At 38.5% G+C, this 25,783-nt stretch overlaps 2 protein-coding genes and 1 non-coding gene across 3 annotated transcripts; 2 read left to right on the top strand and 1 right to left on the bottom strand.

The window, feature by feature from the left end:
• The first annotated feature begins 272 nt into the window (after nt 1-272).
• On the top strand, nt 273-9,962 carry brox (BRO1 domain and CAAX motif containing). Its single transcript, XM_088404034.1, has 13 exons — nt 273-371; nt 790-917; nt 1,117-1,223; nt 2,471-2,567; nt 2,645-2,740; nt 2,822-2,894; nt 3,025-3,130; nt 3,315-3,404; nt 3,535-3,620; nt 3,718-3,799; nt 4,536-4,686; nt 7,037-7,196; nt 8,730-9,962. Exons 2-13 carry the CDS (start codon nt 817-819, stop codon nt 8,811-8,813), a joined length of 1,233 nt encoding a protein of 410 aa, XP_088260160.1. The 5' UTR covers nt 273-371; nt 790-816; the 3' UTR covers nt 8,814-9,962.
• A 2,550-nt stretch (nt 9,963-12,512) lies between these two features.
• On the bottom strand, nt 12,513-12,594 carry trnas-gcu (transfer RNA serine (anticodon GCU)). The gene has a single exon. It is a non-coding gene; the product is annotated as a tRNA-Ser (tRNA).
• Nucleotides 12,595-15,083: 2,489 nt separating this feature from the next.
• Nucleotides 15,084-24,509, top strand: mep1a.2 (meprin A, alpha (PABA peptide hydrolase), tandem duplicate 2). Its single transcript, XM_088403970.1, is given in 16 exon segments — nt 15,084-15,146; nt 15,220-15,244; nt 16,502-16,555; nt 16,623-16,660; nt 16,738-16,813; nt 16,891-17,008; nt 17,128-17,303; nt 17,444-17,665; nt 18,868-19,014; nt 19,110-19,325; nt 19,392-19,838; nt 22,146-22,313; nt 22,404-22,439; nt 22,442-22,505; nt 22,677-22,785; nt 24,339-24,509. Coding segments are annotated over 16 exon segments (2,130 nt in total).
• The last annotated feature ends 1,274 nt before the right edge of the window (nt 24,510-25,783 follow it).

Genomic DNA, 25,783 nt, shown 5'->3' with positions numbered 1-25,783 from the left:
CGCATTTGGCCCCGGGACCGAACTTTGGATATTATGCACTAGAGCAGAAAAGCACTGAAAATTTTGTTTTCTCATATTGCATGGGTAAATTGTCCCAGTTGGCGTCAGGATACACATTTATTGTATACAAAAAAATTGTGATAATGTCCTTTTGTCCACATCAGAAAAAAAAAATCCTAAAGTACGCGTTCATCGGATCGCAAGTTGATAAACAGGTTGATAAGCAGGTTGAACATAGTTTCCGGATTCTTGTCATGTGACTAAACAGTCTGTTTTCATTGGTCAACGCACAGTCCCAGTTTATTTCCGGAAGTAACTTGGTAACATCAGACTTTCCGTGACATCGCCAAAAACAAACGTCATAAAGATCGGTAAGTGTTAAACGCAACGTTTTTAACTTGACGTTAACTTATTTGCGATGTAAAGAATCGTCTGATACATCGCTCTAACTATTCTTATACTTCGCTAGCGTTCATATTAGCCGATAGCGCTCCTCTTTTTTAAGTAATCCTTTCGTTTTAAGACGCTGAAGCAATGTACAAATAATAGTAGGAAGTAGTCAAATCCCAGTATAAATACATGGAGAAGCACATGCTTTGAGTTGTCTGTTTTTTGTGTTTACAGTCATATCGAGTTAACCGTATTTATTCATTGTTAGCTACTAGCTAAAACAGGCTATCTGCTGTAATTAACGGGTCAAAACTCAATCCATAACTAAATGATTAACCTGGTGTCATTTTGACTGTTGCGTCCACTATAGTTACCCTGTTGTCATGTTGACTTTTACAGCCACTATAAGCGTGTTCTCACCCAGAGATGGCACACTGGTTTCACCGAAACCCCCTGAAGGCAACAGCGCCTGTGTCTTTTAATTTTTATGGCGTTGCAGGGAGCCCCGCTGCCAATAAAATTTGCAAGTATGTCTGAATATATTGTTGATAGTATTTTCAGAAATGGACTTTGATATGATCATGATTAAACATTGGATGTGTGTTTTAGCTCATATTGCACTGTTGCCGTCTGGTTTATATCATATAGCCAATCAATGTTATCATAAATCGGTCACATGGTTTTCAATCAACCATTGAAACACTGTCTTTTTGTCCATAAATACAGTGACCTAAGGACAACCAGGGCAAGGCTACTGGAAATGTTCACAGATGTCACCTGCAATGCAGAGCTCATGAAAAGTGCCACAGATGCATACTTCTCCCTCCTGCAATGTAAGTTGTCACAGTCACGCAAAATCATCTGAAATAATTTGTAATGATGTGTGATGTATCATCTTGTATTCTGAAATTGTGACCGCTGCTGTAATACATATCATTCATTAGTGGTTAAAGGGGCCACTTAGTTTTCTTGATGTTTTTGTTGCATTCTCAAGCGTGTAGTTTACTGCCTGGAGAGACAAGCATAATAACAGACATAATTGAGCTCACTGAATGAGTGGTATGGTAAAACTGCGACCGTACACCTATATTTGTACAGCAAGGGTTAGCATTGATGAAGTGTTGTTTTTGTATCCCAGCGCTCAACGGGCATGTCACCTCACAATGAAAAAATGTAAAAGAAGGCTAGATAGCAACAATTCTTCCCAAGAAAAAAAATGGCAGAAGGAGAAACCTCCATTGCATTATGTTTGTTCATTTAAACTGTTTTATGACTGCAACTGTCATCATCTAGGTCGTTGGAGCATTTTCTCTGTGCTCTTAGAATATTCGCTTCCAGTTTACCCGGTACACGCGTCAAAGATGACACAGAGGACACGTCACAACTGAAAGTGACATCACAGTTGCTAATTGCTCAGTTAATGACTAATCACATCTCGGCTTGTAAAAATCACATCATCAATCACAAAAATCCGGTGATTCACGATGTGGTTGTTCCCTGAGCAACTGAGATGTAATTTTCAGTCAATGGGAGGTGGTCGCACAAGGCAAAATGGCCGCCCCGGACATGGATAAAAATGGCTGGGTTTTGATGCTTTATTCATATTTCACAAATGCAATAAATCAGGGGTGGCCAAGTTCGGTCCTCAAGAGCCACAATCCAGCCTGTTTTCATTGTGTCTCTTCAACTAACACACCTGATTCAAATGATTAGCTCATCAGCATGCTTTGCACAATCCTGATAACGACGCTGATTTGACTCAGGTGTGTTGGTTGAAGAGATACATTGAAAACAGTCTGGATTGTGGCTCTTGAGGACCGAACTTGGCCACCCCTGCAATAAATGAATGCTATGCTTAGACTAGTGGGGTGCGTAGAATGTTATTTTAAAAAAACTGAAAAAACTTTTGACTTGACTTCGCCTTAAATAGAATTGTCTTTCAAATAATGCCTAGTAGTGTCTGCATTTGATTAAACATGTTACATACATATATAGTGCAAAACACTGGTATACTATATTATGAATTCCAGTGTTTTTCCATTTGTTGACGTTCTTTTTAACCATGATTCTTTAACTACAGGCTTTATCGTATCTTTGGATGGAACCACACAGGACAACAAGATGAGGTATATTCAGAACTTCAAATGGACCGATACTTTACAGGGGAACACACCAAGGTACGGATTAAATGTTTAAGCCTTTCCCCTCACATCGCTGAAACATATTATGTCTCATACTCCAACATTTGTCTCAGTGCCCAACAAGATGCAGTTTTCGAGTTGGTCTCCATGGCCTTCAATGTAGCACTCTGGTACACCAAATTCGCCTCTAGAATTGCCGGAAAAGAAAAGTATGTCTTTGATTCATCGCCTTTAAATGTTCCAAATATTTACCTGCAGTTTTTTTCATGGGATGTTTTCATTTTTAACAGTGTCTCAGAGGATGAAGCGAAAGTTGTTCACCGTAGCCTGAAAGTTGCTGCTGGAATTTTTAAAAGTCTTAGGGTAAGACTATTTACCGTCACAAACCGTCTTAATTGTTTGCTCTACAAACCAGCACTCGTGAGCAGGTTCCTAGATGGCCTTTATTTGATGTCCTGCTCTGAAGGATGGAAATGACTTAATTTTCTGACAGGAGGTCCACATCCCTCGTCTCATCACCCCTGCGGAAAAGGGTAGAGACCTGGATCCCAGAGTGATTGACGCATATATCATCCAGTCTCAGGCAGAAGCTCAAGAAGGTATGTGAGATCAGACGGAAAATGTGTTTTTACTGGCAATGTGAAATGTCACAATGTCATTTTTCTTTACCGGATTATCCCTCCTCTCATGAATTGTATTTCCTGTCAGGCATTGAACGTGAAAGCGTTTGGCCCCAGTCTGCCTAGTATCTTTGAGTATGCAAACATTCTTGTTTATCCACAGTGACAATCGCCAGAGCCATTGAACTGAAGCACAATGCCTCGATTGTCGCATCGTTGGCATCTGAGACGGCAAACTTTTATCAGAAAGCTGGTGAGCATTTCAAGTCATGTTTGAATTTTAGTGCATTGTAGTTCCTCCAAGAGGACTTAAATCCAGTATCAAGACAGTATAAAAGTGAGATCCAATTATGATTAAAACCAGCTGTTTTTTTTCTCTCCAGACCACACTCTAAACACTTTGGAGCCTGAGTGCAGTAGCAAATGGAGGAAGTATCTCCAGCTGAAGTTCTACTTCTACATGGCTTATGTAAGTTTGTTTTTGTGTATTAAGGTTATTTTTATTGTGTCATGTCATTCACAGAAGTACAATGGTCCTATCAAATTGTGCCGCTTTGGGTTCACAGGCTTACTGCTATCATGGTCAGACACTGCTGGCGAATGATAAGTGTGGTGAAGCCATACGGTCTCTTCAAGAAGCAGAAAAGGGTATTTGTCTTGGTGTTGATTCCCGTGCATATCAGAATCTTCATTTCACATTAATTATGGATTTCTGGAACCATATGTCCACTGTTTTACGCTACAAGTTGTGAAGTAGGTTCAGCAACTTCTACTATCTGATGGGACTAGCACAAAAATGCCATGCGATGACACATTTCAGATTGAAGATTGAAAAGTTGCTGGACAACTGTTCCATTGACAAGAACAAATATTTGGATGCCTGTGGGAGACAAAGACACTACTTTCTATCAGTAGCTGTCCCATCCCAGTTGAAATGAATTTTTGATTTATGGCTGCCAATGGCAGTGAATGAATTGTTTTGAAGCGGTTTAATTCAGTTCAGCTGAATAAATGAGGCTTTTTTTTTTTAGCATTAGCTCTGAGTAAGTTAAATTGACCAATTCAGTTTCAGCTCTTTCAAGATAACAAGAATTGCCATAGAATCTTATCTTAGTAATGAAACCGTCCAGTTCAAATGCAGTCCTAATATTTAAGTTATGAATTTCCATAATGTTGGATGGATATGACAAATTTTGTGAAATGGCCCATTTGTTTTTTTGCTTAGCTAGGTCAGATGAAAGAATATCACGTTTTGAACCATTTGCACACAGGCTTGGTGGGTCTCAGATTTGTCTGAACAGGCCCAAATCTTTATTTGACTAGCCTGACTGGCTAGCCTTCTCATCAATATAAAATTAAGTCTTTTTTTTTTTTTTTTCTATAGCTTATACACGAGCTGAGGAGCTGTGCAAGGAGTATCGTCACACCAAAGGTCCGGGCACCACGGCCAAACCATCTGAGCAAATTTTCTTCCTGAAACTGGGAGGCTTCATTAAGAACACACTGGAAAAATGTCAGAGAGAAAATGGCTTCATGTAAGTCACACAGATATTCACGGAAACAAATGACATTCATTCGAGCAGATCACATGAACGCAAAGGAAACACACATGTGATACTTTGTGGCAGAACTCTTCAGTTAGCGTGCAATGGAGGCTTGCATAGTTCTCTTTATATTTGTTTGGCGCCTGTTGTAATGAAAAGTAACAAAGGCCAGTTCAGTGCAAGCCAAATCGGTGCGGAGTGGTGTCAGGCAGCTCTGGAACCTGTAATGGAAAAATTACTTAATAGTGGAGTTAATACTAGGAATAACAGGAAACACTTGATAATAAAATGGAAATGGCAGTAGCATGCTGTTAGTATGGGATCTGGGCCTTCAGTTGGTATCCAGCAAGCTAACCCACCTCTTAACGCCGTAACGCGACAACATCATGTACAAAAATCCTGTTATAAATATGACCAAATGAATCCTGCAGCCTTGTCAGGAAAATCTTTTGATGTGATTTGAAAAACAACTGCAGATTCACAGACAATTCTCAGTTGACTCTTTTCTTCCTCTTCTATGGCGTAAAATTGTTGTCAAAAGGACATATGCTTGTTTCACCATTCGTATGAGTACGACTCTCGCGAGACACGACTTCACATCTTAGCATGAATGAATCTCTCTTTTGAATTCGCGAGTCTGTCCTTTTGCATGCATGGATCTGAGCTTTTGGGTTTGAGTTGAATATGCAAATCAAGATGACATCACACCAAGCTGTCAGGCAAAGTCAGTTGATTTACGAGTCATTTGCGCCGCACATGCTTAGAGCCGAAAAAAAAAATGTCTGAACTGAACGCTAAACAGAAGTTTTTCAGTTTTAAGGATTATATATGCCCTTTTTTGTTGATGCTCATATGAAGATTTAGTGGGCCGTTTGTGGCCATTTAGGGCTATTTTGGTTTGGACAACAGTTTACAGCTAGTGACCTCTGCTGGCAGAACCAAGCACTGCAGTTAATTCGGAAATAGCCCTTAGAATTGCCATTGGTGATCACATTTGTAATTTATATAAAATATTTTCAAACAATATATGGATTTGGAGTTAAGGGTCATAAGCCCAGTACAATTTCATAAAATAATTTATGAATAAATTGAACTTTTACGTTGCAAACAATCATCTGTATATGTATGGAGTAAGATCACTGTCAACAAGATGTATGTGACCATAAAGACTTAATCATATTTTAAAAGCCATTAAAACCTACAATTTATCGACTCTTCTCATATTTTTTTTTAAATATTATGGTACACTGATTTTTATTGTTAGTATCCCCTTAGCGATGTTTTTTTTATTTTTTGCATTGCATTATATTCTTTTATTTCAATAATAAAGAATTGACAACAAAAAAACTGACTAATGGCAGTGCAGATCATTTGCATATTGACTGACTTTGCCTGGTAGCTTGGCATGACGTCATCTCAATTTGCATATTCAACAAAAACCCAAAGCCTCAGATCCATGCATGCAAAGGATCAGACTCACGAATCCAAAGGAGAGATTTATGCAAAGACATGAAATCGTTTCTCGCGAGAGTCGTACTCATACGAATGGTAAAACATGGACACGAATGGTAAAAAACGCATACTTCTTTTTGACAGCGATCTTATTCCATATATGTTTGGCATGTACCTTTTGGCTTTTGATGACTTACAGTATTTACAGATGAGCAATCATGCAGAGGCATCGCATACATATCCAACGTGTAGCATCAAAGAAGAGATGAACAAAATTAATCAATAATAAAAACGTTTTAATAAATCATATCACAATCACCAGTGATACTGATCCAAATTCTGTCTGTCTGTGGCTTATCTAATTATTCCACTCGTACATGTCGCAACTACTCTTAAAATGTCCAAAACAACATTTCTGAATTGAAATACGCAAGCCAGGAATAGTGTTGGTTGACCTAGCCTCATACAATCCAGAAAATGCGCACTTCAATGACATATTTTTACATTTTTTTCACTCAATCCCAATCAATTATTTATACTTTTTGCAGGTTCAAGTCTTTGGTTAATGGAAGGTCTAGAAATGGCTGTTAGTAAATGAATTAGGTACTAAAATAATCAATTACCTTGGAATTAAGTATTAAGTAATCAATTACTTTGGCCATTTAAGTACTAAGGTAATAATTTATTTTTAGATAATTACTAAAATAACTGATTACTTTAGTCCATAGTTAATTTTGTGCCAGACATTTTTACCCTTCCATATACAAACAGTTGAACATTTCTGAAAAATAAGTAGCTGGGACTGAGTGTCAGGACTCGACACACAAAAACACAATTCACATTAAGCACTTATTAGATGGCTGGACTGATTTTTTTTTTTTTTCCCCAGTTACTTCCACAAGGTCCCTGCTGAACCTCCTCAGCTAGAGCTGAAAGCAAGCTATGGCCTGGTCGAGCCTGTCCCATTTGAGCTGCCACCCCCCAATGAGCAGTGTACCCCTGAGGTTTATGCCACCTTTGACCTCACCAAGGGAGCCAAAAATGACAAGGTAATCTTACTCCCTTTTTTTTTTTTTTTCAGTGTAATTACCATTCTGTGAAAAACCAATATGACCATCAATGCAGGGAAAAGCAACATTGGCTTCTTTGCTGTTATTTTTTTTTTTTTAAGACTATTTCTCCATCCGCTTTTGAGTGTTTGCACACAACATCGCAAAAATCCACTTTTGTCAAGCGGGGTGAGAAACAGCGATGTAGACCTCGCTGATGTCAAACCCAATTTTGTGACTTCAATTTGGGTGAATTTTACAAAAACGCGATTATGTCTACCCCTGACTTTACTGGTTACATAAATAATTTCTGTCCAATTAAAACACATGCCGTGTGCTATTAAAATGACGAATACGCTACTTTTTGACACATTACTTCATTGTATATCGAATAACATACTGTTGCAGTTATGGGGAGGCGCAAACGAAACAAGCGTGAGGCAAGGTATGCGTGCGCGTAAACTAATGTTGCAAAATTATTTGAAGTTTCAATGCTGGAACACACAGCTGGAAATTCATTTGTCAAAAAGCCCTCAAAGTCCTCATCACTATCTGACACGACACGCCTGACATTTAAATCGTGGAAGTCCTCTCCTTCCTGCTCGTCATTTGCGCAAAAACCCCTGTTACTCATCCACGGATAATCATCTTGGGACCCTGTCTAAAATGGATGTCTTCAGAGATGATTTGCTGATCATCTTACTTGGGATGTTCTCTAGACAAGTGACGACTGTTGTGAGATCAGAGCATAGAAGGTTGCCATTTGCTGCTCCCTAACCCCCTTCCAAATGCTGACATCCATGCAGGCTTGTTTAAGTCAATCCATATTTTCCTTTTCATCATGCGTCCAAGTCCGCTGCAAAAATGATCCACGCGGAATCGTTGTTGACAACAAAGATGCAATTAGGCGACTCTTGACGAAACTGTGTTTTGCGATGTTCTGTGCAAACGCTTTAAAATGCATAATAAATTGAATTTGTGGTATATATAATCATTTTAATCATTTTAAATGAAATAGTATCACTTATTTTGCATTTGAATTAATCTTATTCATACACAGATATGTGGGAAAAAAAAGTCTTTTCGACCACCCTAATATGGGGGGTTGAAAATGAGAGGGGGAAAAAGTTGACTTGTACTTGGAGAAAGTATCATAATAATTCAGCATTTAGTAAACAAAAGGACATTGTGCCTGTTGAAACAGTGCTGGCAGAGTTCTAGGACTGCTGCTATGTAAAATTAGGAGCGCAACTATGCTCAAAGATAAATAAGATAGAGAGATCTTATAAGATCAGTTAAGGTATAATCACAACTGTATGTCTTGAACCTGGTGTACATTTATCACAACTGTATGACTATCACCTGCTAAGGATACATACAATTGTGTTCATAAGTTTAAATATTTAGTTGTGCATCAATGATACAGTATTTATGAAGTGCTAATCAAGTACATTTCCACGAACCCCTAGTCATGTATTACATTTGGAAAACAATAATTCTTAAATGCTTCTTTGTTTTTTCTACTTCCTCCAGGCCAAACCTAAAGAAGAAGAAGTAAAACCAATAAAGGAACCTGATTTAAAGCCCCAGAAGGACACAGGCTGCACCATTTCTTAAACGTGCTTGAGTCATTCCTCTCAAGATGCAGTAGCATCCGATATCCACATAAATGATCGTCTCTTCTTTGACATGTATGCTGGAATGTTTTTGTGTATTTAGATATCACATCACCATCGTTCTTGCCAGAGTCGTCTTAATTTTTGATCTGATAGTAGAATCTAATTATGTGTGGCATTTCATTGACATTGTGCTCCATAATTCAAACGGAAATGTGATCAACTCGCTCCATCATTCATCATGGAGTGCTTTAATGATGCCCACTGAAGTTTGAGATGGCTCCCAACAAAAAGTTAGCAAGAAATTAATTTTTGTTTAAATCTGCTTATTCACTCCAAGAAATCTGTTTTAGTTATATACTTAATGTAGCTTTCATATAAGTCCATACAGGTAATTTTGACTTGTCATGGCTCTGTCAGTTTACTGAACAAAATAGAGACTAATAGTTAGGGCCCCCCCCCCCCCCCCCCCCCCAAATATCCATAGTTCCTTATTTATTCATTGTATGTATATTTCAGTAGTTTACTTCAAATCAACAGTATTCAAGTCAGAAATCTTTTGTCCATTTTTTTTAATACATTGCTATTGCCTTACATAAACTGCTTAATCATGTTAACTCTTGGAATTGCAGAGAAAACATTAATAGTTAACACTACTTGCACTTTATTGATATAGCTATTGCTCCTCCAAGCGTGTAAGTACAATTTCAAATTAACAGTTAAAAAAAAAAGTGCTGCTGAGTCCTGCTTTTAAGACAAGTATCATATTATCAAGATTCAGTTGGATTTTAACTTGTGTGAGCTGAATGAAGCACAACCAGTTGAACTGTGTACACTTTGTAATATACTGTATTTGTGCTGTACTCGTAACATTTTTGTCCATAGTCACTCCAGCCAGGATAAATAACTAACTATGGGGGAAAAAAATCAAATAAATGCTGGCAAAATTCTAAAATACATGAATGCAACGCGAGAAACTATCTTAACTCTCTTTGGAACCGACTGATGCTTGTTTAGCATTTTCATCATTCCACGCGTTCATCAATATAGTGAGTTCGCTGTCACAATTGAAAATCATTGTAAAGTTCCTATTGTAATTTATGTAAACTGTATTACAATCAATATTAAATCACATCAATAATTCCTTGTATGTGTTTTGTAGTTTATATATTTTGTATTGGCGCACCGACTAACCTACCTGACCTTACCTTACCTTACCTTACCTTACCTACCTATCTTTTTATCTCTATCTTTTCTGTCCCCCTCCATGAAAGCTAAATAAGGCTTCAACTGAACATTTAGCTAACCATTTACTTAAATACCGTGATCTGACTTCATTACTATTTGTTTTTAGTTGTTTAGCAAGCATATTACATCATTGCAAAATTTATCATCGCAGTGACAGTAGTACATGAGCTGTAAGTTACGGTGGCCCTGAAGTGCAAATCAAAATCATTAAAAAAAAAAAAACAAGCTAACAAAAAAGGTAGCTGTAAACAAACAAACAAAAAAACACATCATCAAAGATGAACATACCACAAAAGAGAAGCACACTAAAAAAAATGGAGCACATAAAAAAAAGAATACAAGAAAAAAAAGTAGTACACAGGAAAAAGCACACAAAAACAGAAGAGCACAACAACATCCAGCGATTCAAACGGTGCTGCCAACTGCCAAATTGCCTGCCAGGAGGCAGTCTAATAGGGCATATAATATTACTGTTACAGATGAGAAGTGGTTTTGAACTGCGGATGAACTGATAGCTTACTTGGCTGATCTTAGGCTCAGTATTATACAAGCGCCCAGATGTTTGTCCATGAATGGTCAGGTTTTGCTGTTGTCCGTACAATGAAATGTTTTGACCCAGATTGTTATTAAACCCAAAGTTACATAAACGAGCATTGCAAAAATAATGGGGGGCTCATTCTACCAAATTGCTCCAAGTGCAAGTATCTTCTCCGACATATTGGTGTCGCAAACAGGGTTCGAACATGTGCGGGGAAACCCCATTAGATTTCCACATAACACACTGTCCACAAGTGGTCTTGTTGTATAAGCGTCTTCTTATATGCTGTTTTTAATACATCGGCTTCGCAGGTTCCAACCCCATTTGCACTTTCAAATGCACTTTTGTGAAGCATCGCCTTCTTGCCCCTTTGACCCATTATGAAAAGGACAAGATGGCTTGACTTGTCCGTTCAAGACAAAAATGGCATGGCACACGTGGATGTCAGCAGGTAGGGGGAGAAACACAGCCAAGAGCAAGCCATCCAAGCTCTGATCTTACCACATTCGTCACTTGGGTAAAGCAAATCGTCTCAGAAGACCTCCATTTCAAACCAATCGGACGGGTCTGAAGATGACTACCCGTGGAAGAGTATCAAAGATGTGAGTAAAAATGTATGAGCAGGAAGGAGTGGATGTCTGGGAGTTAAGTGTGAGGAGCTAATTCCCACGGATAGTTATGATGACTTTAAGGGCTTTACCGCAAATTCATTTTGAGCTGTGTCCAAAACAAAAACAAAAAAAAGGCAACGAAACTTCAAATCATTTTATTGGTGCAACATTATTCTCAGAATTTGCGTCCATGCGCACCTACATTGCCTCGCACTTGTCCCTTTCCACCCCACCTCCCTCACCCCCCAAATTGTAACTGTTATTTGATATACGATGAAAAATTACGTCTAAAAGTAGCATAATTTTGCCATTTTAATGACACAAACCATGTGTTTTCATTGGACATGATATTTGTAACCACTGAAGTCACGTTTTTGTAAAGCTGTGTGACTTGGAATACAGATGAAAACACAACAAATTTATTGTCTTTAAATTGGTTTTCAATTATTGTAATTTTAGTTATTATACACACACACACACACACACACACACACACACACATATATATATATATATATATATATATATATATATATATATATATATATATATATATATATATATATATTAATTTTTTTGATTTATGGATTTTTACTGCTGTAGTAGTTTATCATTTTTGTAATATTTTAATCTCGTAGTTCTTTGTTTAAAGTATTATAATTTGCAGAATGAAATGTATTCCATCAATACAACTAATAAATTAAATTTGAGTCGGTGAAGTCCACTTTCGGATTCGATTATGCGAGGTTTTTAAAGAAAAGCAGTCCGCGAGCCAGAAGCATGAGAAGAAAGAAGGCACGCAATATATGATTAAGTAACCCTGCTCAAACTGGGGGATTTTTTTTTTTTTTAGATAGTTACTGGCAGTCCAGCAGATGACGCCACAGACCAATTAATGATATTGCAAGACTCAAGTCATTCAGTTTGCAGTCAAACAGCTGTCAAACCAAAAAGTGTTTAAGGTACAATATTTCTGTGTGTAGTTTTGTCATTTCTGGTCATTTGTTTTGATGGTCCCCCACTAAGGCGTCTGGCAAAATTCCAGCAATGTGTTTCTGCTGCCTTCAAAGATCTCTGTTGGTCTGTGCCAGATGTTCCACAGCAATGCGTTCACCTATAACAATAAACCAACTTTTGGATAAATGATCCCTTGCATGACGCTGCATATTCTGGATGGATATTGACCAGTAGTAAATTATAATGTATGCATTCATGTATGAATAAATCAAAATAAATAAATAACTATGTTGGTTCGGTGGCGTTCCCAAACAAACGCAGGTTAATTCGAGAAACAAAAATGACTCGACGAGGATGGGATTCGAACCCACGCGTGCAGAGCACAATGGATTAGCAGTCCATCGCCTTAACCACTCGGCCACCTCGTCATGTGCTCAATAGCGCCCTCCTAGAGCGGTCTATAGCCATTTATAAATCCGTGCTAGCTTTATTGACTGCAATGAAAATTTTCGAACGTCAGAAAAAAATCAAGACTCGGGAATTGTGGATGTCAGATTCAATTTGGTCATTGGACAAGTGGGATTTTAGGCATTGGCAATGGCATTTTATGGGGTATGCCACATACATTTTAAAGATTTTCAAGCAGTCTTTTTTAGTGCCTGAGGAATGGTTTCCGATAAACTGCAAATTTTAGTATGTTGTACGTGGTTTATTTAAAATGTAATTGTCCAATTCTTATATACACGATTAACACTGTGTTGATCACCTGTGGTTTTCATATATGTTTAGTCAAGTGGGGTGTTTGTTTGCACACCCTAATACAAAAACATGTACTGTATAGGGTTAATCATACAACTGGTTCAATGTGCCAGGAAAGAGAGAGAAACAAAAATTGTAATGTAGACATTACTAGCATTTTGACCTGATAGGTCACACCAAATGGACTGAGGATGACCAGTGCGGAAAATAGATCAAAGAAATATTGAAATCCACTGGTAAAATTATCTCACTACATTACAATATCAACTCAAAGTGACCTTTGACCCAGCTTTTTCCTTTCTTTATTTGTACAATTGCAGTTCAGATTCTTGTTCTTTGATACAATTCCAGTGTGTGTGCGTGTGCATGAGTGTGTGTACACACGCACAAACACACACACACACACACACAGGCCAAGCCTTCCAGCACTCTTCTCTGCCAGTCGACACGTGTACCGACCAGGACTGTCCTTGACCTCCCGCCTGCCTGTTGCCCCCGTCTGTCCACACGTGCATCGTCCTAGTAAGTTTCTGACCTCCCGCCTGCCTCCCGTCCTCCTCTGCCCGCCTGCCGCCCACGTCTGCCTACCCGTGCCTCAACTAGGCTTGCTCGTGCCTCAACCAGGCTTGATCGCGGACCACCACCAAAGTTTCCATACTGTCGTCATCCTGCCAACCTGCAGTCCTCTGCCGAGCAATAAACAAACCTTATCAGCACTTACCAGCCTGTGCGTGCTCTTGGATCCTCTCCCCACTCATGATAAATAAGGGTTATCTCTAGCAACGTTTCCATATAAATCATCTTCATGCTTCTCTATTTAATATCCCTTGCAACCTTGGGACCCATGGCGAACTAATTCAACTTTGAATTAAGAAATAAAATGCACTATAAATACGGTTTTGAAACCACTCACAATTGAACAAAGCTTTACTGTTTCACCATTTTGAAACAAGTGAGTCCGAACAATTAGCAGACCACCATCTCCGTGAGGAGACGCCGACCAATAGCAGAATTGTAGTGATGCGTTGCAAGGACGGCAACTGAAAATAAGTGTAATTACCTAAAAACGCCTGCAGATGGTGACGAAACAACATGATACAGCTAAGCCCCTACGGTCATGACCGTTGCAAATCTGGAAAGATGTCATAAAAAGGGGATTTAAAAACTGTGAAGGGAATCATATATTAGGTTGTTATCATTATGTTCTTAGTTCATTGTTACCCATTTATGCAATCCTAGTTCATCTTGACCCTGTCCTTAGATAGAACTGTTGACGCACGAAAGTGTGAGCCGGGACCTTGGCCCAGCTGCCGGTGGCGCCCGGCTGGCTCTTTTGTTGTGTCTTGTAATCTGCTATGCTTCTATTCAATAAAAGCCGGGGGGAACGGCTGGGCAAGTGGAAAACTGGCGTTGGAAGACCCACGAGTTACATTTGCTCAAGCTTTTTTCCCTGCGCCGGCGTAGAAAAGTCAATCTTGGCTGGTCTGAGTTACTCTTTTTGCTGTTTAAGCAGCTAGGCTTGTCCTAGTCTTCTTTTCTGAGATTTCTCTGACAAAAACTCAGTATTCCAGGTCGCAACATGAAAAATTATAAGCCAGGGACGTTGAAACATGGGGGGTCCACTGTATATATATATATATATATATATATATATAGAGAGAGAGAGAGAGAGAGAGAGAGAGAGAGAGAGAGAGATACTGTAGATAGATACTTTATGTGTGTGTGTGATATGAATTATGTGCAATATGTTTATTCATTAACAATGTTGCTGTAAGCATTCAATAAAAAAAACATTTAAAAAATGAACCAAAAATGAAAATAAAGGTATAAAACTCATATACCATCTTTCTGTGTAAATATCTGACGATATGACTTGCGGCTTTTAGTCCAGTGTGCCTTATCTGTGACAGTTTTTTTTTTTTTTTTTGCTGATGCGGCTTATATACCAGTCAGAAAAATGCGGTAATCTTAACACGAATGTTAAGATCAGATCATATGATGTACACCATCAACAACAATACTTGAGACTGATAGGCTGTGTGACGCAGAGGTTACTCATTAAGCGCCATTAAAAGAGAGCAAAGCTCCTCCTGAACTGCTTTCTTTAAGTGTATCCTTACTCTAGCTTCACAAAACCAAATACTGTGCGGAGAACAACATGTGTTTCGGAGACACCTGGATGAAGATTGGGTCATTGGTTGTCATTTTGGCAGTTTTGGAGGTAGATTTATCTCAAATTGAGCTGCAATCAGGAAATTATTTGTTTTGAAATTAAGTGTTTTATTTTATACTAGGTGCAAACTGCTCCAACAGATACAGGTAGGCAGATGTTGTTGTCTGTTGCATATCATTTTTGATCAGAAGTGGGCACTCCATCAGCACTGACGGACTTTGTCGCTGACGGACGCCCATTTTGCTGAGAGACCGACGAATGATGAAAAATACCGCGTTAAAATTTCAGAATTGCAATTTTCATCCATCGTTGCAATCGTCGAGATAGACATTATGTCATATGTCTGTCAGATGTCTATAGGTCTTTTGCTTACTGAAATATAATTCAACTGACTTGGATGTTTATCTGCTATATTGTTGCATCTATAGCAAACTGCAAGCAGCCTGCAGTCAATGTGACAATAGTCACTTTAGCCACCTAGCAGTGGACAAATATGTTCAGTTGAGTGAACTAACTGGGTTGGTTCATTTCACTACTTGTCATTGACTGCCATAACACAGTTGACTTTACGAGAGATTTATTTGTAGTTGCCACCTTTCTTAATCCTGGTTTCAGATTTCTTGCTAATAAGAGCATTCTGGGATGTGTGTCTACTGTAATGCGGTCACTCTTTCAGGTAACCATAGAATACAGAACAAATTTGCATTCTTTCTCTGATTGGCTCTTGGCCAGGAAATGCAAGATAGAAGATTTTTAATTCCCTAAATTAAGATGTTGCACACCCAGCAATACTTTGTTTTACTTGTAGCTTATGCGACAGATGCAATTTAGACAAATGTTAATGTAACCATCTTCTAAAATTGTATGGCAGGAAATGAAAACCGACATCCACAATTTGAGTATCATGTTAAGCATAATAATGCCATCCAAAAGACATGATTGCTAATTGCACTCTCATCCCCTGTATTCCCTCATATATGGGATACTAAACATGATGGTGTGTTATAGTCTAGGATTAAACTCCATAACTAGCTTTGTTTTCGTGTTAGGCTTTTATTACTGTGCTATGTTTACATTGCAGTGTAACGGTAGAACCACAGACATGGTGTTAAATTGAAGTGTAAGCAGAAAAACAGAAAAAAAGAATTAGTATGAGTGCAGACAGAAAAGTACACCAGCGCTTAACGAGGGACGGACCAGAAGAAAAAAGTCAAATGTCGCCCTCTTGTGGTGGCGGAAGCTTGGGCATAATAATACATTGACGATTACAATTTTGTATGGATTGAAAAAATGACGGACCGATATTGACGGAAATGGGGCAGGGCTCTGAGGAGTGTCAGACCAACAAAAAAATGTAACTTGCCCACCTCCGCTTTTGATCAATATATGTTTTTGTTATACAGTTGAAAATGCAGATGGTGGTGAACTAAGGGGCGACATCCCAGACATCAATAAAGGTAAGAGTTCCCAGCTGTTTAAAATGTCTGCAAATGCGAGCTTTGGTAACTGACGTAACATTTTTAGACTTGAAGCATCTTTTTGAGGGTGACATCGCCGGTCATGTGAGTCCATACGTCTGACGTTGAAATCACGTCAATGAAAATAGACATATCTCAAGTTGTTGCTTTGTGCATTGCAGCCCAGCAGGAACGCAATTCTTGATCAAACAAGAAGATGGACGTTTCCCATACCTTACATTTTAACAGATTCACTCGGTAGGTCGAGCTAGGACGGTGAATGACGTTTTATCTGATCTAAAACAATATTAATACCATGATTGCTGTTGTTGCAGAGTTGAATGCCAAAGGGGTAATACTCCAGGCTTTTGAGGAATACCGTTTAAGATCCTGTGTGGACTTTAAGCCCTATGAAGGAGAGGAAAGCTATATCACCTTCACTAAGCTCTCTGGGTAAACTATAACCTTATGGATCACGCATCTCATTATTCAATTATAAGACATGTTGATGTGGCCAACTCTTATGTCACACTCAGAACCTTGTGGGGGATTTTCTCCTAATCTCAATTTAGATGCTGGTCCTATGTCGGAGATTTTAAAACGGGACAGAATGTGTCCATCGGGGCCCGGTGTGACACTAAAGCTATTGTTGAGCATGAGCTCCTGCACGCTCTTGGCTTTTACCATGAACAGTCACGCTCGGACAGAGACGACTATGTCAAGATCTGGTGGGACCAGATTGAAGAAGGTAAAGACTATGGTTTTTAGTATGAATGAAAAATAAGCTTTAAAATCAAGTGATGTTGCAAGTTTACAGTGAATGTTGTTCTCTCGACACCCCTTGAGCCACAACAGGCAAAATATATGATCCATGTCACGTTTTCACAGGAAAGGAGCATAATTTCAATAAGTATGATGATGACTTCATCACTGATCTGAACACGCCATATGATTATGAGTCCATCATGCACTACAGGCCATTTTCCTTCAACAAGAATGAGAGTATCCCTACAATCACCACCGCTATTCCGTTTTTTAACGAGGTCATCGGTCAGCGCCTGGACTTCAGTGCAGCGGATATCACGAGGCTAAATCACATGTACAGCTGTGGTGAGTGTCATCTGATAAACATTTGAAAAGATAAGAATCAGGTGATCCCCTGGATGTAGTATAGGCATTAAGCAACAGTATACAAAGTATGGTAGTACAAAGAAGTCTGAAGAAATCGGAATCATGTTACAATGCTGTTAATACATATATATATATATATATATATATATATATATATATATATATATATATATATATATATATATATATATATATATATATATATATATATATATATATATATATATGTACTGTATACACTTTTAGTAAAACGCAAAACCTAAAAAGCAGAAAAGTGAGATGCAACTGATGATAACTGGGGTGTTTTAATGTTTTGTTTGAAAGTTTTGAACCCCCCTTCTAAAATGCCTTGTAAAAAAAAAAGTGTTATCTTTAGGCACAAAGTAAATTGCATTGTTTTTTTTTTAGTATCAGTGACAAAGTAAACAAATCAACACTCAAAGTAAAATGCAAACTTTTCTACCAAAATGAATTGTTATCTCAGTGGTTGCGTTATGAAGAAGATGATGCTACATGTAAGTTCATTCTATTTTAATGTTTTACTTTGGCATTTGTTAATAACTTTTGTTGGTTTTTGCTCAAATTTGAACCGTGGCCTTACTTTGTCCTTTTTACTGCAAAATTTTTGGGACTCCAAACATTTCTGTCAGGACCCATAGTTTTTTAGTATTGCGAGTCCCAGGGACCCAACACTTTTCAGAAGTAAAATGAGCAGTACTTTAACTCTGACTGTTGTTAATTGATCACAATTAATCTGCTTTGCCTGTTGTCAAGACATTTTTGCATTGTATGCTTTCTGCTTAATATGACACATTGCGTTTATCCATCTTTGTTTGTATTTTGTACACTCAGCATCCACTTCAACCTGATGAGCCGGTAAGGGGGCTCATCCCACTTGTTGGCCCTTATGAAAGTTTCTCATTTTCCTCAATTGGGATTTTGAGTTTTTCCTTCCCTTTCCAGCAGCTTTGTTCAGGGGATGCTGTTGTGTATTTATGTTGAAAAGAAGTCTCTGTATGACTTTTTCACCTGTGAAGAGACTTTGGTGATTCAGTGCTATATAAATAAACTTGATATATGTATGAACAATAATACTGCGGTTTCATCTAACAATCGAGGCTGTCCATCCAAATGAACATTTTTCATTTGAGATCCTCTTGTTTTGACATGTCTCATAACAGCAAACACACACACTCTTCTGGACCAGTGTTCCTTTGAACTGAACAACATCTGTGGAATGATCCAAAATGAGGAAGACAACTCAGACTGGGTGCAGACGTTGAGCACTCCCGATGATACAGATCAGACACTTGCAGGCCGGTGCAGAGGTAAAAAAAAAAAAACAACAACAAAAAAACAGGTTTTTTACAATAGCTCATGTATCGATTAAAATGCAGCTTTCAAAATGTTTTTTTTGGTGAAGATTCTGGCTACTTCATGAAGTTTGACACTTCTACTGGAATTGCTGCAAACAGCGCCTTACTGGAGTCTCGCATCCTCTATCCCAAGAGAAATGAGCAGTGCTTGCAGTTCTTCTACAAGATGTCAGGAGCAGCAGGAGACAAACTAGTGATTTGGGTCCGGATAGATGACGGAACCGGAACTGTTCGCAGTGTCAGGAAAATCCACACCATCATAGGTATTGTATTTGATTAACTTTGACTATGCCAGCTGAGATGATGAATGAAATGATTTTTCTTTTTAGGTGATGGAAGCGATGCCTGGAAAATAAGCCATGTAACACTCAAGATGTCCAAAAAATTTCGCTATATTTTCCAAGGAATCACAGGCTCACCCAGTTCCTCTGGTGCCATCTTTCTTGATGACATCACTCTCAGTGAGGCTGTTTGCCCCACTGCTGTCTGGCAAGTCCACAACATTTCTGGACTTCTTTCCAGCACCCCACCTGGAAGTCCAGTAAAAAGTCCATGCTTTTACAACTCTGAGGGCTACTCGTTTGGCATCAATGTTTACCCAAATGGAAAAGACCATGACTACCCGGACTACGTGGGTCTGTTCTTCCACTTGTGCAGTGGTGAAAATGATGTCGTGATGCAGTGGCCGGCCCAGAACAGACAAGTTACACTTGTTACCATGGACCAGGATCCTGATGTTAAAATGAGGATGTCCTCTTCAAGGAGTTTTACCACAGGTAAAGCTCACTGACATATACCATATTTTTTGGACAATAAGCCGCAATTTTTTCATCGTGATTTGAGCCCTGCGGCTTAAGGTCCAGTGCAGTTTATCTCCTGGTTTTTCCCACCGGTCAAGCAAATGTATGTTCAAGGTCAGTTAATTGAACAACTATAAAATAGAACTGAAAAGATGTGAATCAATGGCTGTGCTCAATAAGAGTTTGAAAATTTATTATTAAAAATATTTTTAAAAAGGTCTAAATTGAATAAGATCTTGTGTTAAAAGTTTGTGACATGTAAATTTGATATAAGGTATACAGTATATATGATTGTATTTATAAATTTTTGATTGCATATATTATTTATTTGCAGTGTATGCAATGTTCACTAAAATAATCTATCAATTAAACAACGGGAGACAGAATGCTATTGAAGTATTGATTTTGAGTTTGAACTGCTATTTAACTCTGGAGTATTCTGTTGGTAATATCCATCCACCCATTATCTATATATATAATGCTGGGTCTAAATATGCAGGCATGTTTAGTCTGTTAAAGAGAGGATGTTGCAGTTGGTAGACAATTAAAAACATATATAAAGGAAATTTAAGTTTCATATTACCACCATATAGCTACGTCTTATAGTCCAGTTGGGCTTATCCGTGGCCAAAGATGTTTTTTTGTTCAATTTTTACTGCTGCGGCTATATACCGATGCGCTCTGTACTCCGGAAAATACGGTAATGTACATTCACAGTCATATGTGGTTTTTATAAAAAGTACGAAGGACTCTTCACTTCAGGGGCTTGGCGGATAAACACACTAACCTGAATTAGAAAAAAACGAACAGATGAATGAGCAATTGTAAAGTGCTTTGAGCACCGTATGGAAAAGAAAGCACAACATAAGTACACCCCGTTTACTAAAATTCAACCCCAAAAGTTGAGTCAAAAGAATAAATGACAAATCAATCCAGGAAATTTGGTCATTTTGAACTCCACTCCCCCTCTTCCTACCGTTGGGTTGTTTTGTGGGGCGGTTTATTTCACAAAATGATGAAATGAGTTAACCAAAGAGTTGGGTGCACAAACTCGATCTAGATGTCAAAGGAGGTGCACTTCTTAACTCTATCAGTTCCATGGATGACATTTTTTGTCATGTAAAAGACTTAGGCTGTGTGCCAGTGACAAGAATTCTTATCAAGTAGGTTTTGTTGTTGTTGTTTATAAATGGATAGATGACACTCGTGGCTCCTCTTAATTTATGCTAATTGAGCACCGTTGTAATGCAGTAAGTAATATACATACACAAAACGTATTATTTTGTTATCAAAACATTTTCACAGTTTTTGTTTGTTTTATCAAAGGGCAGGACTGTTTAGATGTTTCAGAAGCTACTAAAAAAATGTGCAGAAAATGTATCTTTTCACAAAATAGCTCATTTTCTCCTTTTGTCTGAAATTGCTTAGTGTCACTCAAATGACCTATTTTCATTATACTCTTGCATAGTGAAAGAACTGCAAGTTTTCATTTTGGAGGAGACAAAAAAAATAAAAGCCTTTAATCGGCATGTAAATTATTCTTTTTTTTTTTTTTTTACCACTGACTTTCAGTTATAAATGTATTTTTTTTCCCCGTAAAATTTTTGCAACACCCAGTCTGAAATTTTGATAGGCTATGTGCTATGTGGTCCAAATTTGAAGCAATTCATATCAGGACAAGGCGCAAAAAAAAACAACAACAAAAACATGTGTCTTTGTAAAAAGAAAGTGCAATTTTATAAAATAAATCCAGAAGCAGTTTTTAATTCAACAAAACAATATATTTTAATGTTTTTAGGTGCAATTTTATTCCAAAATGTATGTTTAATATTGATTTGAATCATAGTTATATTCTCTTAACCTCTATTGGTCTTGTCATTTACCCAAACAGTCTTTTAATGTAATCGGAAGGTTTTTTTTATTCCCCATTCTTCTGTTAGCACTTTCGACGAATCATCTTTATTCTTCATTTCTCATTGAAAACTTTGACAAAAGTTATGTGATTGTATTTTTGACATTCCCTTCAGCTCCATCAGTGGATGCATAATACAACACCAGTCACTACTTTAGCTTCTATTCTATGCGCCTTATAATGCGGTTCGCCTTATAATGCGGTTCACCCTACATAGAACCGTTCTAAAATAGGCCATTCGTTGAAGTTGCGCCTTACAATCCAGTGCGCCTTATGGTGCTGAAAATACGGTATGTCTTTGGTATTGAATAAATTAATGATAATAATTGTTCATTCACCCTTCATTACTAATTCATCTTTTGTCGATGTAGATGACGGCTGGAGCAAACCAACTGCTGCTTCGGGTGCAGTGTGGGATGCTGATTGCAAATGTTACCGGGGTGCAGAAAGAGGCTGGAGCACCTTTATATCTCACAAGCAACTCCACAAGAGGAGCTTCATTAAAAACAATGACCTCATTATTTTTGCTGACTTCAATGGTGATAACCCCAAATATCCATTATTTTACAGTACTATTCATATTTAATATATGGTGTGCAAGATTTCAGTGAATTAATTTATATCAACAGATTTGACACATTTGATCAAGTCTGAGGTACCCATCAAACAAAGAGAACCAGGTATTTGAATGAAGGTGTCTGTGTGAAGAGGGGAGGAGCAGTGTCATGCAGGTGTGTATGCCATTTAATTGAGTTTAGTGATGTGACTACAAAATTGCCAGGAAAAGCATACAGAAGAAATCTGAACTTTATTCTTTATTCTGACCCCTATTTATCATTTGTTTGAATGTGATGGATTCATGTTGACCAATAGTTACTTCATTAGCATCTGCTTATTTTCAGGTGTCCTTCAAGTGATTCCTCTCTATACAGTGGTGTGTGTGTGAGAATAGGCAGATGCAATCTCCAAGTGTCTCACATTGACTGTGAGCCCAGTGTTCAGATGTACACAGTATAGTACTTACAGTTACCAGCATTAACACCGACTCTGTTATTTTATTTTTTACCTATTTGGACAGCAAATGGCTTTGGGCTTTCCTGACTTGAGACCACAAACTCCATTTTAATCAAAATACATCATTTCAACAAGAAGTATTTGCAATGCTCATAAAAGGACAAAGCTACTGGTAAAAAAGTACTAACACTGAAGATGTAACCATACCGTGGATGAATTTGTCACTTACTTGTAATTTATCACTGTACTTGTACTTGTAAGAAAATGTTTAAATTGAGAGCACTGATATTACAATAAAGCTGAACTGATGATGAATGACCTGGAACATGACAAATATTTTATGCTTGTGGAAAGTCCACACCTTGAAAAGCTTAGTTAGTTTACTGTTATTACAGTTACTTACGTTCATATACATACATACATATATATATATATATATATATATATATATATATATATATATATATATATATATATATATATATATATATATATATATATATATATATATATATATATATATATATATATTGTTGGAATTTTATTTCTAAATCAACATAAACTCAAGTTGGTAATCTGACTCCAATTTGTGACCTTACCCAACTGCCACTCATCCAACAATTTGCGCGCTCGTTCTGCAATAGAAAGGTATCAGGAAGCCGGCATTTTCACACACTAGTGGATTTATTCCTAACACGCAGATCTAATACAAGCACCTGGGTCTCGGGTCCCTCTCAATACAGCCCTGTACGCCGCTGTTGCCACCAGCAGACGTACTCTCATCCGAGTTGCCCAGCAATGAGTTATACTACACAATATGCAAATGGCACATCAACAAAGGCATCCTGGCATTATTTTATTGGCTATGTGTATACTGTTGTTAACTTTAGCTTGCTCTCATTGGTCTTTCTTCCCCTGCAGAATTGCTTGCTTACTCCTCCCGGTTGTAGTTTTCCTCAAAGTTGTTTTTCACCAGGTGCCAAGGTCATCTCATCCCCGCGACTAGCACCGCTTGCTCTGAAACATTCCATTCTTACACTCCCGTGCACCCCATATTGTTTGTTCACTTTACAGTCTCACACTCTCATACACAGAATGTAGCAACATCTAATGAACTACTTTAAGCTCAAACTCTTATATTCCTTTAATATATATATATATATATATATATATATATATATATATATATATATATATATATATATATATATATATATATAGTGGATCCCGGGTTACAGCATAGCTGACTTACGTTTTTTCACTTTGCGATGCAGAATACTGAGTTTTTTCCATCCGTCCATCATCTTCCACTTATCTGGGGTAGGGTCACGGGGGCAATAGCCTTAGCAGGGAAGCCAGACGTCCCTCTCTACAGCCCCTCTGGGAGGATCCCCAGGCCAGCCAAGAGACATCGTCCCTCCAGCATGTCCTAGGTTGTCGCTGGTCGTCTCCTCTCGGTCGGACATACTTGGAACACCTCACCCGGGAGGAGTCCAGGAGAAATCCTAACCAGATGCCCGAACTAACTCAACTGGCTCTTCTCAACGCAGAGGAGCAGCGGCTCGTTGCTGAGTCCCTCCCAGATAGACCTTACCTCTGAGGAAGAACCTGGACCTCCTGTGGAGGAAACTCATTTCGGCCATTTGCATCTGGGACCTCGTTCTTTCGGTCATGACCCACAGCTGTTGACCACCGGCGGGGGCAGCAATGTAGATCGATAAACAATGAGCTTTGCCTTTCGGGTCAGCTCTTTCTTTACAACGACTAATGAGTACAGAGTCCACATTATGCTGTACCGATCCACCTGTCAATCTCCTGTTCCATCCCACCCTCACGCTTGAAGAAGATCCCAAGATACCTGAAATTCTCCACGAGAGACAGGACCTCAGGACATGGGCATTCCCAGGGCATTCCACCCATTTCCAACTGAGGACCATAGTCTCAGATTTGGAGGTGCTGATCATCATCCCAGCCACTTCACAGTCAGCTGCGAACCACTCCGGTGAGAGTTGGAGGTCACAGACTGAAGAAGCCAACAGCACCACATCATCTGCAAAGAGTAGAGAAGCAATGCTGAGACTACCAAACCAAACCCCCTCAATACTTCAGCTGCACCAAGAGATTCTGTCCATAAAAGTAATGCACAGAATTTGTGACAAGGGGCAACCTTGGAAATGGATTTGACTTACTGCGTGCAATGCAGACCAAACCCTGATATTGGTGGTACAGGGACCAAACGTGACATACCAGATGGGTTCGGTACTCCGTAATCCCGAAGCAACCTCCACAGAACTCCCAGAAGGCACGGTCGAATGCCTTTTCCAAGTCCACAAAACACATGTAGACTGGATGGGGTCAAACTCCCATGGACCCTCGAGGATCTTCCCGAGGCTATAATGCTGGTCCACTGTTCTACGGCCCGGACAAAAACCACAATGCTCCTCCTGAATCCGAGGCTCGACTTCCAGATGAACCCTCCCCTCCAGCACCCTTGAATAGACTTTACCAGGGAGGCTGGGAAGTGTGAGCCCTCTGTTTTGTGTGACAAAACCAGGTGTGATTGTTATGTTTTGCTGAGTTGTCTGTATTTTTTGTGTGTGACAAATACCGTATTTTCCGCACTATAAGGCGCACCGGATTACAAGGTGCACCCTCAATTAATGACATATTTTAAAACTTTTCCATATATAAGGGCACCGGATTTTAAGGCGCACCCTCAATTAATGACATAATGTATTTTAAAACCTTTTCAATCACAATAGAGTAATACTCAAAGTAATAACAATAATAACTCAAGTAATAACTCTAAACTCTCAATAGCATAATAACTCAATGTCAATATGACCAACCTTGTTCAACTGTAAACACACAAAAGAAACAGGTAAATCTGACTTTATCAGTTCATTCTCCATCTACGAATCCCAATCTCAATATTGATCCATGTATAAGGCGCGCCTGATTATAAGGCGCACCATCAGCTGTTTAAAAGGAATTA

This window comes from Hippichthys cyanospilos, chromosome 20, assembly GCF_059441005.1.
Source record: "Hippichthys cyanospilos isolate Australia breed blue-spotted pipefish chromosome 20, RoL_Hcya_1.0, whole genome shotgun sequence".
NCBI classification, from domain to species: Eukaryota; Metazoa; Chordata; class Actinopteri; order Syngnathiformes; family Syngnathidae; genus Hippichthys; species Hippichthys cyanospilos.
Note: the sequence above shows the minus strand (reverse complement) of the source record. Positions and strands in the feature narration are given on the sequence as shown.

Excerpts from the sequence above, each read along its gene's own strand:
- brox (XM_088404034.1), top strand. The coding sequence starts at position 817 with ATGGCACACTGGTTTCACCGAAACCCCCTGAAGGCAACAGCGCCTGTG. Across the intron at positions 2,741-2,821 it reads AGAATTGCCGGAAAAGAAAA|TGTCTCAGAGGATGAAGCGA; the intron begins GTATGTCTTTGA and ends CATTTTTAACAG. Across the intron at positions 3,621-3,717 it reads TCTACTTCTACATGGCTTAT|GCTTACTGCTATCATGGTCA; the intron begins GTAAGTTTGTTT and ends TTGGGTTCACAG.